Below are 15,939 nucleotides of genomic sequence, written 5' to 3' on the forward strand. Positions count from 1 at the left end.
TGCTGAATTGACTAAACGAGCTCCGAAGCAACGGCGCGCTGGCGATAAAGTCTCGCTATGTCGACACTTTTATTTGCCTACGCCACGCCGTTACACGATTCCTCGTTTCACACTCGGATACACTTTAACTGTTACTACCTCCACGGATACTTCGTTTTGTAAAACGCGAACGATTCGACAATTGCGGTTGCTCTTCTAGAAAAATCCACATTAGAGTGTAAAAGGTATACGACACCCGAGATAAAGGAGCTTTCCACAGAAAACGAACTCTGCAGGGACATTTTAAATTCACGTCTGCGGAGCAGTCTACTTCGTTCTCTCTATTTGCACAAACGAGTATGCTGAGAAGAAATTTTACATACCAATCGAATGGTAGAATAAATACTGTATGCAGTATTGGTTGCCACAATTTCTAAGTACATTGCTAGAAACATAGGTTTATTTCAGAAACACGCCGCTCAATTACGCGCGCGCGTGCGTGTGTACATGTGTATATTAGTGGCGCGCGTCCAGCGTGAACATCACCCATGTATAAAAATATACGTTGCCTTATTTACATTTAAATGTAAATTATACGAGCAATACGAATATAAGATGAACGAAGTACGTTCAGTTATTTGTATCGGTGGTTTGTAATGCGGATTACTGCTTTCTCCTGTCAATAATATTAGTGAAACGACCCCAAGTTCAGAAATAGTATTAAGCGGCAACCTGGTTTAGGACGCTGAAAACATGGTGATTTTTAAGAATTATTTTCTCATCAAATATAAAGAGAATCATTCCAAAACTTTAAGGGCGTTTTACTGTATATTCAGACAACAAGAAAACCTTTTTTTATTCAATAATAATTTATTTAACATGGTTTTATTGGTATATCTTCGTAGCGACGCGCCGCCGGAGTTGTCAAATTGTGTACCTCCTAGCGGATCCAATTTTTGCCAGAAATAAAAAAGCCGAAGTTTTTTTTAATTGACGTGCATTTATATCGTCGAAATGAAAAATGATATGTCGGAGAAATACATTGGGGAAGCCACTCAACGCCACTGGTGCACTCATGGGTGAAAATACAAGAGGAAGAGCAGCATATTTGGAATACTGTTGGTAATTCGGGATACCGAAGAATCTAACAAACTACTAACGCTACCTAATTTGTAACCCCGGATGTAATATGACATTTGCGGATGAGCCGTCGTTTTCACATTTTCGACTTAATCTGCAGAATAAGAAAATGTCAATCTGCAAAACTTTTTCAGCAGATATTCAATCGTTCCAATCATGGTTAAAATAGGCCCGAAATTTTCCAACCCGACCTGGGAAATTCTGAATAGCTCTTTGCGACGTTAATTTGAAAGAGACCATCCTAAAATTCTCGAAGCTCAGGCATCAGTGCTGTCCAGCGGTCGCTGGCAGCTCTCCGAACGCCGGGACGGTGCATGGTTGTAGTGGAATGCGTCCGTGAGGCGCTGTTGCCAATTCACCTGTTCCCGCAAGCGCGGGTTGCAGGATAAAACGCTGACCCTGTATTTCTACTCATGATTTTTGTTCTCATTCGGATCGGTGCTCATTAGAACTGTTCTGAACGATCTGCGCGAACCTCGAATGAGTCCCGAACGAGCATCGCACGAGCAAATCGGCGTTCATGGGATGCTCGTTCGGGGCGAATGTTCAGACGAATTCGCGACTTAATGCAGCGCTGTCTAGCGCAGGGGCCCCCCACGCGTCTGCTTCCCCTTCCTTTCGAGCAGCGTGACTTGTCGCCAAGGAAACCTCGCGGCGCTAAAAAGGAGAACGCGACAGTTCCGTAAACAAGGAAGCTCTTGCTTTTGTCTCCCAGGAGGCAAGTTGGACAACGCTGGCTTAATGGAACGGACGACCACGGTTGCCATCTCTCCGGTTTTCGCCTGGAGGCTTCGGGTTTTGAAGCAAATCTCCGGGCTCCGGGTTTACTGGAAAAATCTCCGGGTCGTAGAAAAAATGAGATAATAAGAACTTGTGGTATTATACAATGGTATCAACTTCATATACAATAAAAGTTATTAATTAAACAAATAAATACTTTCAAATTCTGGATTGTTTGAACTTAAAAGAATTACGCATTTGTTTTCCGGATATTCGAGAACAAAACTTTTTTTTTTTGCTTTCTCCATCTCCGGGTTTATATTTGAATCTCCGTGTTGAAATGTGTGGCACTCCGGGATTTATATGGTGATAAGGTGGTAACCCTGCGGACGACCCGTCCCCATAACAGGACAACACTGTAGCCACTTTATACAAGAGACTGTTCGACACTAATATGTAGTATTTAGCGGACTCATCGCGAGGGTAACACAAACGTATCACAATGTTACCTACAGACGTACAGAATATTACTACTTTTCAACGAAGAATTCCATTAGACATGAGTAATACGGTCAATTTTAGGTTCAATGCATGCTTTGGTACTTGGATAGACATATATACATCAATCAAGTAGGTAGTCCGATACTCGGGTCTAAATTCAGCGTGTATGCGAGTACTCGGACACTCAGGATTCGGATATCATCACGTAAGTAGTACTCTCGTGATGATTTAGTGGAAAGTAGAAGAATTTAAATTTTCAAACGGGGCAAGCTGAACGAAATTAAAATTCTCTCGAAAAAGAAGCGATCGTTCGAAAAATCTGATCAGCTTGAAACGATATTTCGCCAAACCATGCGCCATTTAAAGTTTTAAAAATTGTAACAGAACCATTTGAATTATTGGAATTATAATAATTCCTTCGTGCTCCTGCAATATCGTAGCCCCATATTTAATGAATTTTACGCGATGCAAGAACGCCGGCCTACGTAGGCAATAGCCCAAGCAATCATTCAAGCCGATTTATCACAGGACTCGAGCGAACACTGGCGGCCATATATTCTGACTCCAATTTACATCCGAAATCCATTTGGCCGATATGGTATTCGTCACGATATTTGGGTCGATCTACAACTTCTTGAGCACATACCTCGAGTCAGGCACATACCTCACCCCTGGCAAGATGCCGAAATTACAAAATCAGCGGTACATGCGTACGATTTGATGCGGATGCAGAACTAGTATGGGCATAACGTGATTGTCCAGGATATGAAGACAAATAAACAAGGGAAACGGAAATGTAGGAAAGCAATGACAAACAGACAAACATCCAGTCGCAAAAAATGTATTAACTAGAATCCCGAGAGTAACATAATCTCCCTGCCATGTCGTTCCTTACACACGTGAATATACTTACAACGACTAAAAACTGTGATTCAGTTGTGTACAGTTTTGTCCCCACAAGTGATCCAGCTTCGGGGCCGACCGTGATCAGTTGTCGAAACATAGCAGTCTATTCGGTTTGCCTTTGCTCTCTGCCGCGGCGATAGCAACAAGCAATAAATGACGGTGCCAGCTTACTCATTCTTAATCCTCTCACTCGCCAACTACAAAAGAAGTAGTGAGGATAGCGGATGGTCACTTTTGGAACCAGGAGACTTGATCATTCATTGAGACAGCACTGTACTAGCCCCCACATCAGTTTATATTGAAATTAAATAATGTTTGTATCTCGAGGGCGGTTTCTCCCCGAACATTGAACTCAATTTTATAAAAGCTAAAGATCAATAATCGGTATGCCGTGGTATGGTTAGTTTAAGCGAATGATTATAAGAAAGGATCTATTTCCTTGATATGGGCATTTATCTTATTTGTGCGAATGTTAAGGCAAAAATTCTAATGCGAATTTTAATTGATCAACCAGATCAGGGTTGACTAACTGGTGGTCCGCGAGCCACCAGGGGGCACCTCCGCTTTGCTGCCACGCTGCACGGCCCCCTCCATATCTACCAGACTCTGACGATCGCAGTCGAAAAGAGAAGGAAAGAAGGAGGAGTTCAACTGCAATCGTCAGAGTCTGGTAGGTATGGAGGGGGGCCGTTCAGCGTGGCAGCAAGGCGGAGGTGCTCCGGTAGCTCTTGGGCCACCAATTAGTCAACCCTGATCCAGATGATCCAACCATTTGTACAATTTTTTTTATGATGCAATCATTTTTACAATTCAAGAATTACCATGCTAGACAAAAATATTTGGATAGGACGAGAACGTAAACGCATAGGCACTTTTCTATGCTCACTAACATAAATAGAAACAATAAATTAAAATTTTTTTAAGCAAAGCATTCTATCATTGCGACTCTGCAGCCAGACACCCTACCAAAATAAAACTTACCCAGCACGTTGCTGCGTTGCTTATTCTCATGATTGTCAATCAAAGATAGTAGTGTATAGTCAGATTAATTAAAAAGAATAAAACAACGTACATATGTGGCAAGTATTGTCCCACGGATGATCACAAAAATTCACTGGGGACATACGTGTCCCAACAGGGCCGCAAAGGTTAGCGATCACACGCGCTACGCTCACGCACGGATGCTACTTGAGATCGGAAAGAAGGTGCATCGCTCGCACGTGTTTGCGAAGCCAACTTCATTGCGAAGAATTATTGGAAAACGAATCGAGCGGGGCAGTAATTTTGATTTTACGAGATGGAGGAGAAATGGAGATAGTGGAATCCTCGTACAGCATATAATCCTGTGGCCGAAAGCAAACACAGAATTCTATTACGGAGAAGAATATTATTTATCGATTAGTTAAATAAAAGTTGTCCGTCTTCAAGTTTCAGTTCGAGTTCCACGCGTTCAGTAGTTGATAAAATGATATGTTTTAAATATTTATCTACGTTCTATTTTCTTCTAAGCTTTTCATTAACCCATGCGATTATGTAACCCGCGCACATCATCGACAGACTTTGAAGATCTTCTTTTGTTTTACATGTATTAAATCATCCGCAATAAAAAATAAACCCCTGTATGTAGGTATACACAACAACCATATAAAATGTTCATACTCCAAAGAGTAGGAATCTATTTCCTACATAGACAAGGTAAATTTATTCCATTCCTGCAAAGTAAGTATTTACGTTTTGTAAGTTCGATTTAGCCAAGTACAATATTAAGTTTCTGACGTTTCGTTTCCAGGATTCTAGCACCAATTAGTAGTAACTATTTGATATTTCAGATCAAAAACACAATAATTCGTTAACAAAAAGTTATTTAGAAAAGTTCATTTTATTTCCGTACGAAATAGTTTATTCTTCCTTCCTGTCCAAAGCGTTTTCTAATAAAACACAAACCTATATTCATAGGAAAAGAATTGACCTTTGTGGTATTGGGTCTGCATTGGTAAAAGACAAAGGATGCGATCGATTCAATCCCTTTGAGATTAATTGTAAGATGCCGGCTGCTCAGCAGAACTTCCTGAAGATGCAATGACACTTCGATACCTTGAAGCAAGAAAAGATACAACTTGGGAAAGGAATATCACGGAGTGGAAGTAGCTATGAGGTTAGATGGTAAATTTATAAAGGGGACAGGCTGAAAGTGCAAGGCAAGATAAAATAGAAAGGATGGAAACGAGACAACAGTGGCTTTTGTTTGCGCAGACCTTCAGGCATGAAGAGAAACCGTACTTTGACAGTTGCAGGTACACTAAAGCTAAATGTAAGGCTACCTCAGGTGTAATGTTGATAAATATTTATGTTTACTGGATATCGTAATAGCAAAAGCACCCTTGACATTGCTGTCGACGTTGTTGTATTTTCTTAGAAGCTCTTCACGTCTAGCTAATGTATCCCCAAAGGGAAATAAAAACTCCCAACATCGACGTCTTTCCTCTGCTTTATCACAACTTTAACTCTCTACCCTGGTATACCACTAACTTCTCGTGTCTGTAAAAATTATGATACAGACAAAGTTCTTTTAATATGTAAACCTAGCTTTTATGACTGCCATTGATATTAGCGCGATGATATAGTATAAAGTGCCAATGTTATTATATTACGTATATTACGTAATATTACAGTTTGGTATTATATGTAGTATCTGAGTTTTTTTTTTAATTGATTCTACATAGGAAACATACGTTATAATACGTGAAAAGAAGTTTGTAAGTACTTGGCTTGTCACGTATGTTCCCGATTTATAAAGCCAGTGACCTGTAACTGTGATATAATGTAAGGAAATGGAGTTAGAAGTGGAAGGGTTGGAAGGGAAACGGAGAAGGAAAAAACAAAGGAGGTGTGCGTGTCGTCCTGAACCTGCTAGTGAACTCATCAATAAGGCTTCACCTAGCAAAATTTATTCAGACCCGGAAAATAGTAATCCACGATATCGATTTAAGACGGCATGCACTACAAGATAATTAGATTTTAAATTTGAAAGTCTATTATACAGTAGATCACTGACTGTGGCACTTTAAACGAAAATATAATAGGTATGGTGTCAAGATAAACAATGAAGTTGGTAACTCGGAATTATAGCGAATATTTACACGAAATAAATGCGGCACCTGGCAGCTTCGTGGTAGGTAACGGTTAAGAATATTTTGCAATTCTGGGGAGAAGGAAATGTATTTAAGAGTAGTTTCGTCTCACATCGCGCCAAAGCATAGGTGATTTTTATGATTTTTTTCTAGGAAAAGTATACAATGTAAAGTTCTAAAAGTTTACTGTAATTTATTCTGCTACAAATGTAGAGTATAGAAAAAAATTATTTAATTTTTGTCCGCTCCTGCCTCTTATACGCATTGTATGCGACCTCGTCTTAAAAAAAGGCCTGGACTATCGCTATGATAATTACTGGCAGGATTATCCGAAATAAAAGAAACAAAGAAATTCCTTAATTGCACATGTGTGGTTATCGCCTCACCCACTTTTATTGTTATAAAACAATGAAACAATGATTGTCACAGGTTTTAACGAAAAAGTCCCAAAAATGTTATATTTATTGTTAATTATCATTTCTTTTTACTAAACTCGGTACACGCTTAATTTTTTACAATTAAAATTGCATAATATAATAGTTTTATAGCTGATATGCACATAGCACACGTATTAGAGCTTCCGTAAAATTTCATTTATTCACTTCGTTCACTTTATTCTTAATAATTAACTGAAAATTGTGTTCTTTTCGTGTGTGCAGTAAACATTAGTTTTCAGAAACTTAGTTATTTTTTCTTTCTGTTCAATACTTCTTTTCCAGAAGAATTGGAATAATAACCAAAAGGGTGGCGCACGTTTTAAAAACTTCGTTTTCTCTGCGGTTACATTTATCTCTACTCTTCCAGTGTTCGTGTGGCAGTCGGTCCATCTGCTCTGTTCATCATGCGCCCTCTTGTACAATTAGTCGACAATTATTAGCCATTGTTCTGCGAAAAGCTCTAGAGACTGAATTACGTTAGAATAGAAACGGTGTCCCTGATGCACCAGTCTCTTCCTAGTAGCCACCGAATACACAGACCTACGCGTTGCACGGTGATAAATGAGGATATCGACATATACAGGATGCCCGCAAAATGTATCATTAGTAAGTAGGGTGTGATTTTTCATGAAAAAATAAATTAAATTGATTTTCGAGAAGCATGCCCCTCTATTTGTTTGCGCTTGTATTTACCAACATCGTATTTTACTACTTATTGTTCCTACTGGTTTGTACTCAATATGAACTATCAGTACCTGTCGGTTTGTTAATATGGCAAGATACATTACTAATTATAATTACCTAGACATACTTCTTGCGCTGACAAAGGAATATATCGAACCCATACACGCAGATTTTGATGAAACATTGAGTGAAAAGTAGTTCTTAGGCCGCGTATACACTTGCCGACGCCGTTCCGAGGCGTGCGAAGTGACTCGGCCCGATCCAAAAATTGTCCATCAAAGAGAATTTATACCCCACGTACGAGCCTTCTGCTATACATGTTGGTTTGTGTTATTTGGCACTGGCTGTTGGATTCAGTGGCCGAATCAAGGGTTTCACACTTCATACTGCTTGAGATGTACCAAGGGGTTTACTGTGTCGTGCTCACTGAATGGTGAGATGCATGCTTCTGGTTTCTCGTAGTATGGGGCTGGGGTCCAACCATGTGTCCCCATATATACACTTATAAATATATACATATACATGTATCGGGTGCAGTGATGCCAGAATCGCGGGACGTAGGACAAATGCTTACCCCCACCTTATGGTAATGGCCCCGCTGGTCACTGCATGATGCATTTTTCAAGTATTGTTGTTCTATTTATACAAAGAACAATATTCTAATTTTATAATTTTCTACGTTCCTACCAAAGTTCCTGGCTGTTTTAAGCAGAATGACTTAAAATTCAAAGAAAACAATTTTTTATGAATACTATTAAGTATTTCTTGTGACCTTACTGTTTGGTCGATTTCATTGTCTGGAACCACAAAATCGTATATCGAGTATAATAGATATAAAAAAAAAACAGTCGTGTATATGACAATATCAGTCGAACTTTGATTACTACAAACTATTTAATATAGATATATGGATGTGGTGATACAAAAGTCGCGTTGGGCCTCGTTCACTATCGAGCGTCAATCAACGTCTCTCGAACACAGGGTTCGGCGGGCTAAAGCCACAGTGATGGAAGGGGAAACACCTACAGAAGTGATGGTAATGTGTGTGTGGCGACGCCAGCGCCGAGCCAAGCCAAGTAACGCCAACGCGAAGCCAACAACGGCCAACCAGCGTCGACAATGTATTTCCCGGCGGCGCTGGTTGGCCGTGATTGGCTTCGCGTTGGGGCCACTTGGCTGGCTTGGCGCTGGCGTCAGTTCACGCACACATTCACCACCACTCCGGTAGGTATTTCCCCTTCCATCACTGTGACTTAAGGTCGCCGAACCCTGCTCGAACATTTCTCGACGTTGCAATCGTGCTCTGTTCTCGTTTACTCACGGATGACGCTGGCCTGCGCCGTTCCTACAAACCGCGCTATTTTTTAACGCACAAACATAAAAGAAATTTACAGCTATATTCTTTTAACCTCCTTCCTGATTATTACATGTGACAACCATCCGATCAGTGTTTGATGTTGCAGGACCAACAGCAGCAGCAAGAGCGATTATTCAGGGTACAGCGGAATTGCCATGTGACATCCGTCCGCCACGTCCAAATGACTCGGCAATATTGGTAGTCTGGTACAAAAGCGATGTAACACCTATCTACAGGTGAGCAATTACCTACGTTTCCTTAAGTATGAAACAGCGAAACACCGATCGCATTATACACTATGGTGGAGATCAGATACGGACATGTCTCATTAGCTGGCCGGATTTCTGATCCGTTAGCTGGCCCTCGCTATCTCCACCCATTCTTGTTGTAAAAACCTACCGGTTTAAGACGTTGCTAGTTGTGCCGGGTATCGGTATCTCACTCGCACTAAATTTTTCCGAATCGCTCCCCGAATTCTTGGAATTCTATCTGCCCCGATAGGTGATTAGATATAGGCCCGGGCTCCGGCCAGCTAACAAGGCACCTCTGTATACTGGCCGGTCAGAGTGAGTAAAAAGTAACTCCCACCATGCCGCCGGCCAACCGCGGCGCTCCTCTTTCTAACGTTCTCACTGTCGCTCGGGCTACGCCACAGGTTAGGACGGTCCAAGCAGCATTCCCGTTACATCGCCAGACCCTTCAGGAATCATGCAAATCGAAGTGAAAATCCATGAGCACGTGTAAGGTTCAGATAGAAAGAACCAATTTCTCCTCAATCGCTGTTCGCGAAACCGCTCTGACGGGCCAATATGTATGTTCTATGACCTCCATCATAATATCATTCGGTCGCTTACTGCGACGGAACTATGAGTACAGCAGTACATATAGCTTTTCATATAGTTCCGTGGCAGCCAAAGAGTTAAACGTCCGAACTTAAATCCAAGTGCCCGGAAGTTTTAATAGCAAATTGCAGTAAAAGCATCTATAATTACAATTTATTTGGCCATAACGCATGTATCACATACGAGTATCATCTACTTCTACACTGAATTCTTAAATAAAGGTCTCATACTTTTAGTGTGCTTTACTCGTATTGATAAAAAGTTATAAACATAGGTGAGCAAATGTTTTATTTCCGAGTTACACAGTACATATTTGTTTGGGAATGCATTAGTACCACCTGCCGCCACACTCCAATATTACAGTGGAGAAGCAACGATGCGGCCAGCACGTGGCAATTTCTCAGTGGCATCTCATTACACCTAATTCGTGTAAATGGTTCACACCATATTCCTGTAAATAGTTCACCACAACTCATTGTACGGTGCAAGTGTTCAATATACTCGACGAGGTTTCATAACCTAACTTCTGTGCCGTTATTTCATGCGACCGAATCTCATCTCGAACCACGTTCCCGCGCTTCCATCTTTCGCAATCTCATACAATATTTGTTGCGCCAATCGGAACAATAGCCTTCGTAAGCATTGATCAGCCGCCTTACAATTAGACACCACGACCAACGCCGACTCTCCGAGGTCTCTTATGCTCCTAAATATAGTTAACTATATAACAGCCTATGGTGCGATTGGCACATAGGTGGCGCCCCGACAGTGCTGTCTATGTTATGTAGCGACGGAGCATAAGAGACCTCGGAAACTCTTAGAATGTCAACAAAAATTAATTTAGAAAATACACTACTCGAAATACCTTAATATGTAAAAACTACAAAGTGTACACTACCCAAAAAGTTCGTTTAACCCTTCAGCGTGGAGGCTCTCTGTCCAGAACAGTACCTAGTTGTGGGATGTATTGCATTGGTCGAATCCTTGACCCCTGCTGGTAAGGCGTTACTGCATAGCAGACCTGAAGAAGTATTGTCACACCTCCTAATCTAACCAATCGGACTTGCATCCATCCCAATTGGCCACTCTCTTGAAGAAGCCTTCTTCACGGCAATATCTCCTTCCCAAGGCCTACAGAATGTATATGAGAGGAGCACAACACGCCTCTAATTCGGGTGTCCAATAGCTTCGTCCCAAGCCCTACTCGCTACGCCTCCGCTTCACGTCCCTTGAGGAGCGGTGCTCGTCATACCACCGTTGCGGACAGTTTTTCTATGACGAGTCCTGCTCGTCATACCACGCTAAAGGGTTAATACTTTGTTTCGCTCCGTTTTTCGGACGCCTGGTACAGTTTCTTCCGGTATAGAGACGAAACCTCCGAATGAGCGAGAGAGTGACAAACCATAATGGACAATGTTAAGTCCTAGAGGGGATTAGTGACCTATGTGCATACAGCGATGGCTATACACAATTGGAAAGATCTCACCAAGAGGAATCATCTCGAAAAATGGCCTCGAAGTTCGAGATTTTGCAATTTTGAACAAAAGAAGCCGGTAGTAAAATCCCAACTGGCCTGAGGGACCTCAGGTAGGCACCTTATGAAAAAACGAGGGATGTAAGCGATACTTCAGCAGGATGGGCGGCAAATGTGCCTCATGACCTTCATTTCAGGGCCGTGTTGGGCATGCGTTTACCACATGGGCCACTCATCCATTAGCAAGTCCGTACTAGGCATTAGAAATCATTTTGTTAAAGGGACGATTTGTACCCCGAGCGTCGTCTCCTTAACGGGATAAATCTGTAGTCTTCCGCTTGTTATTTATTTGGTTCACACTCAACGTATTTCGTTCACTCTTCCTCATGAAACTATAAATATGTCACTTATCCTACTTAAGGTTTTGCAAATAAATGAGACTAACGAAACTATAATCGAAAATTGATAAACTGTCTAATACATGAAGATTTAAATTGGATACAATTACGTGTCGAAATGTCAATGCAAAATATTTTGTTTCAGTTACGATATGAGGGACAAGCATTCTGAGAAAGATTCTCATTGGAACGATAAAGACCATCTGAACGATCGAGCGTTGTTCAGGACAACCACAGAACCAGCTACCTTAAATATAAATCACATCGAAGGAAGAGATGAAGGTGAATACAGGTGTCGAGTAGATTTTGCTAAGAGCCCCACTAGAAATTCAAGGATCCATTTGACAGTGATAGGTCAGTATCAAAAACAATATCACCGAAATGTATATAAAATAAAATACGTGAAATTGACTGCAAATCCTGTTACTGTAATGCTTGTATTTCAATTGAAAACTCAAAAGAATTTTCACCCTTCGAGTGGCTTCCACATGTTTTCGGGCCAAAACATTTTCACTCACTGCATCGCTTCATATTATTGTCCCACAATCTCTGCATGCTTTTTTTCCGAGAATGATTCACTCTCGATGAGCCAGGAGTTCATTTCGTACTTCGTCGTCTTAACGAACCTTTATTCGTTCGGTCGCCGTACCTGGAATAAAACATATACAGTTCTATCTCCGAAAGTCAAACTGTCTCGGGACCGGCCAGTATCAACTTTCGAATCGGGTAATCTATTCCGTTTTCCTTTATTCTCTGCCGTGGTGCATGAGGACTGACAAGGGAACACCGTGAACCCGCACTCACCGATTGGACCGCAACTTTGTGGGTTTATAGAGTGACTGAAGACTAGGGCCCTGTCGCCTTTTAAAGGGGTGAAAACTAACCTCAAAGTCAAATTGGCACTTCCACTTTTCCGCGTATAACTCCCAAAGTACAACAGGCAGAATAAATGTTTCACGCAAAACTTTAATGGTACAATAAGCGCCGGAAACTTCCGTTATCAAAATTTCTGAAAAAATTTCTTCAATTCACGGAAACACAGTTGGGCTTCGTCCAATGCCTCTCGAAGCTCGGTGTAGACGAGCGATGGGACGTCGTTGCGATTTCACACCGGTGACTTTGGGATGAGGGAGGATGCTCCCGACGCCAGGTGTGAGGTAATCCGCACTGTTTTAGGCGCTCGCACGAGAGTACACCGTCCGCGTCAATGCGCGGACGGCGAGCCTAACTGGACTATCTCTGGGCGAACCAACTAATTATTCGCGAAAGCGATACGCGCACCTGTTATTCACTTCGGATGATTAATTACGTTATTTCCTGTTCTGGTGGCCGCGACCACGAATCTTTTCCGCCTTCTCGCTACAGCTGTGAATGAGCAATCGCGTTACGCGATCTCACAATTCGCCATAGCTTGGCTACCACTGCTCTGGCTTTCATTAGTAGGATTAGGAATGTAATTTAAGTAACGTTAGATCACAGTGTACAAACAAGTTTATTATGTTATTTTTTAATAGAGTAAAGTGTGCCCTTGAACTAGAGTCAATGTCCAAAGAACAAGTGTAATAAAATCATATACACTTTCAAACACTCTGCATAATGAATGTGGCGGCACCCGCAACGAGTAGTCGTATTTTAGAAATAGAATAGAATGAACATGTGGATTAAAAAGCGAAAGATCTTTGCCTACTTATTACCTATATAAGTCAGGGGTGTGCGTGTACCCGAAATTACAAGTCGGGTCGGGACGGAAATTCTTTTCGGGTTCGGGTCGGGACGTTCTACTGCTTTCGATGTATGCGCAAGCGTTCGCGTGCGCGGTGCGCAGTTGCACGTTGCACCAAGTGGATCTCGCCTTTACGGGCAAGGCGTATTAAATGAGTGTAATGGTCTTGAAACGCTACAGATTAATACATATATCTGAAGTATTCGGAAGTTACATTTCTTTGGGAAGGGACTGGGTGAAGTGCATTTTGTGTTAAATCCAATCAGAATAAATGGTTTGTAAAATTCAATGGAGTGTTTCTGAATTTATTAATTTATTAACAAGCTCAGTAATAAACAACGCAAGAAGGACAAACATTTTCAACATCATTATCGATTCACTGCTCTATCATTCGGTTGCTGAGCACGAAATGATTTACATCTATTATATTCCAGTTTGGTTTTTTGAATGCAGGATATCTCTTCTGTTGTGTAAACATATAGCAAATACTATTACTGGTTATTTAAAATAAATTAAAAACGTAAATTTGTTGTTGACAATTTTATAGAATCATTTGAAGAGAATACTGAAACACGAAAAAAAAATTGTTATACAATATTTCTCACTAGAATTCGATAACAGCTGAGTGTTACTATCGCATTGTCACTCACCGCACTAATTGTAAATAATTTAATCCTTTTTCTGTCTTACAATGTTTCCGGCAGGGTGTTTAACTGTAAAAATACCGCTATTAAAGGTGAATCAAATAATAGTTTGTGTTCTCCCTATATTACAGTACCACCACAAAAACCAAATATTATTGATGAACATGGGAAAACTATACCAACAGTAGCAGGTCCATACGAAGAAGGCGGGGATATGAAATTGCAGTGCCTAGTCTCTGGTGGTATGTTACATTATTTATAACTATGTACAGCGTGTTAACAGAAAGATATAGGACTTGGGTACAATGGGTACAACTACATAGAATAAGAAATGAATGAATTTTTATCTTAAATGAGGTGTTTTCAAAATACTGTTGTGCTCTCTGTACACTGTGCATTAGGGTGGTTCTTATTTTCGACTCTTGAATTTTCTTCGTGGCACCCCCCAGAATGGTTCTAAATAATAAAAAAAATCTGTGTAAAGATTGAGCCCGATCGGATAACGGGAAAAGGAAGGTGCGCCTGGGTACTTGGACATTTAAATAATTACTTAACAGCTCACAAAGTCGATTTTATATAATATCCTCGAAGTTATTGATTGCATAACAAAATATGTCAAACAAAGGTTGTATATCCAGACAAGGAGCATATTTTATGTTCTATTACTTTTTCTCGTGCAACACACGGTTTTCGAAAAAAGTCCGAAAAACTGAAACAAAAAAATTTTTCTCAAATTTTGAAAGATTAAATCCTTCTCGAACACTTTTTATTTATGAAGGCGAAAAAACTTGTAATTTTTATTTTCGAGGACTATTTTTTAAACATTTAAGGGGAACATATACCGAGATATGCAAAATTAATACTTTTAGTACTTTGTACTATAATCCGATTTTCATTTGTCTTTAGGTCGCCCCGAACCAAAAGTAAGATGGTGGCGTGGGGAAATGCTTCTCGATTCCAAAGATGAACAAGGAGAATTCCCTGCTCTTCGAAGGAATACTCTTACAGTCAGACAACTCTCACGAGCTGATCTTCATGCAGTTTTTACATGCCAAGCCTCGAACAACAATATCAGTCAACCTGTATCTGCCTCCGTAGCTATCGAAATGTACCGTAAGTTTATTTTCATTTCATGTGCCACATTCCATTCCATATATGTTTCTATAGAAAAATGTGCGTTAATTAAATAAGGCTGAACATGTTCGAGACAACTTACGAATCCGCATAATTTTGGAATTTTTCAAATTGGGGAATAATCCAATTCCCAAAGTAGTTGCAAGTACTTTCTAATTACTAGAGTAGCGATGACGGTTAGCTACAAAAAACAGCTAATTTCCCACGAAGTCAGGAAAGAATGTGGTGTCTAACATCACAACCATGCCCACGTGTTTGTATGAACTGTAGGATCCGGAGAACCACATAAGAATAGCGAGAAATAAATTACTAGAGTTTGTGACCCGCTTATAGCGGGGCACAGGTAGGACTACGAGGATTGCCCTTATATTGGGGTTGTCTAGAGGTCGTCGCATGAGCGTGTACTCGTGAGCTGGTGTTTGCACAAATATTTATTCTTATAGCTCGTCTGTACAAGGTCTTATATCTAACGGGTCTTACGGCTTCGCAACCTTATTGTTATTACTTAAGTCTACTAGTCCTTACTGGCTATTGCTTACGGCTACGAATCCTTACAATTAGATGGTTTTGGGTTCTCTTGTCGTAGCTTCCACTGCGACTTTCAACGGTTTCGCGGCAGTGGCGTTGCGAACACATGCTTGCCGGATGAACAAATAACTCGACTCAGGTGTAGGCTATAATTAACCACTGGGGGTCACTGCGGTCAGATAGTCCATCAAGATGTAAGCCGTTGCTGATGTAACGACCGAGGAGGGAGCTCACTAGTCGTTGGGCGTGTCAGCTCTCGACACACTAGGACTCCTCGGGAGGAATATTAGCAGTTACCAAAAACAGAGCGTCGAACCGTTTCGATGAACATGTATGGCTAA

The 15,939-nt window shown here is 40.9% G+C and overlaps 1 protein-coding gene across 2 annotated transcripts in view; it reads left to right on the forward strand.

Moving 5' to 3' along the window:
• The window catches only part of LOC143368617 (nephrin), a 338,794-nt gene that overhangs the window by 294,341 nt on the left and 28,514 nt on the right, over positions 1-15,939 (forward strand). Inside the window, exons 1-5 of one of the 2 annotated variants that reach the window (XM_076811532.1) lie at positions 7,348-7,420; positions 8,962-9,091; positions 11,715-11,923; positions 14,068-14,178; positions 14,843-15,049. In XM_076811532.1, the coding sequence (XP_076667647.1) occupies positions 7,399-7,420; positions 8,962-9,091; positions 11,715-11,923; positions 14,068-14,178; positions 14,843-15,049 (679 nt within the window). In that variant the 5' untranslated portion in view covers positions 7,348-7,398. Of the gene's footprint in view, positions 1-7,347; positions 7,421-8,961; positions 9,092-11,714; positions 11,924-14,067; positions 14,179-14,842; positions 15,050-15,939 lie in introns of those variants that run through there. The other variant, XM_076811531.1, reaches the window with a different exon arrangement.

Source organism: Andrena cerasifolii, chromosome 4 (genome assembly GCF_050908995.1).
Source record: "Andrena cerasifolii isolate SP2316 chromosome 4, iyAndCera1_principal, whole genome shotgun sequence".
In the NCBI taxonomy this organism is placed as follows: domain Eukaryota; kingdom Metazoa; phylum Arthropoda; class Insecta; order Hymenoptera; family Andrenidae; genus Andrena; species Andrena cerasifolii.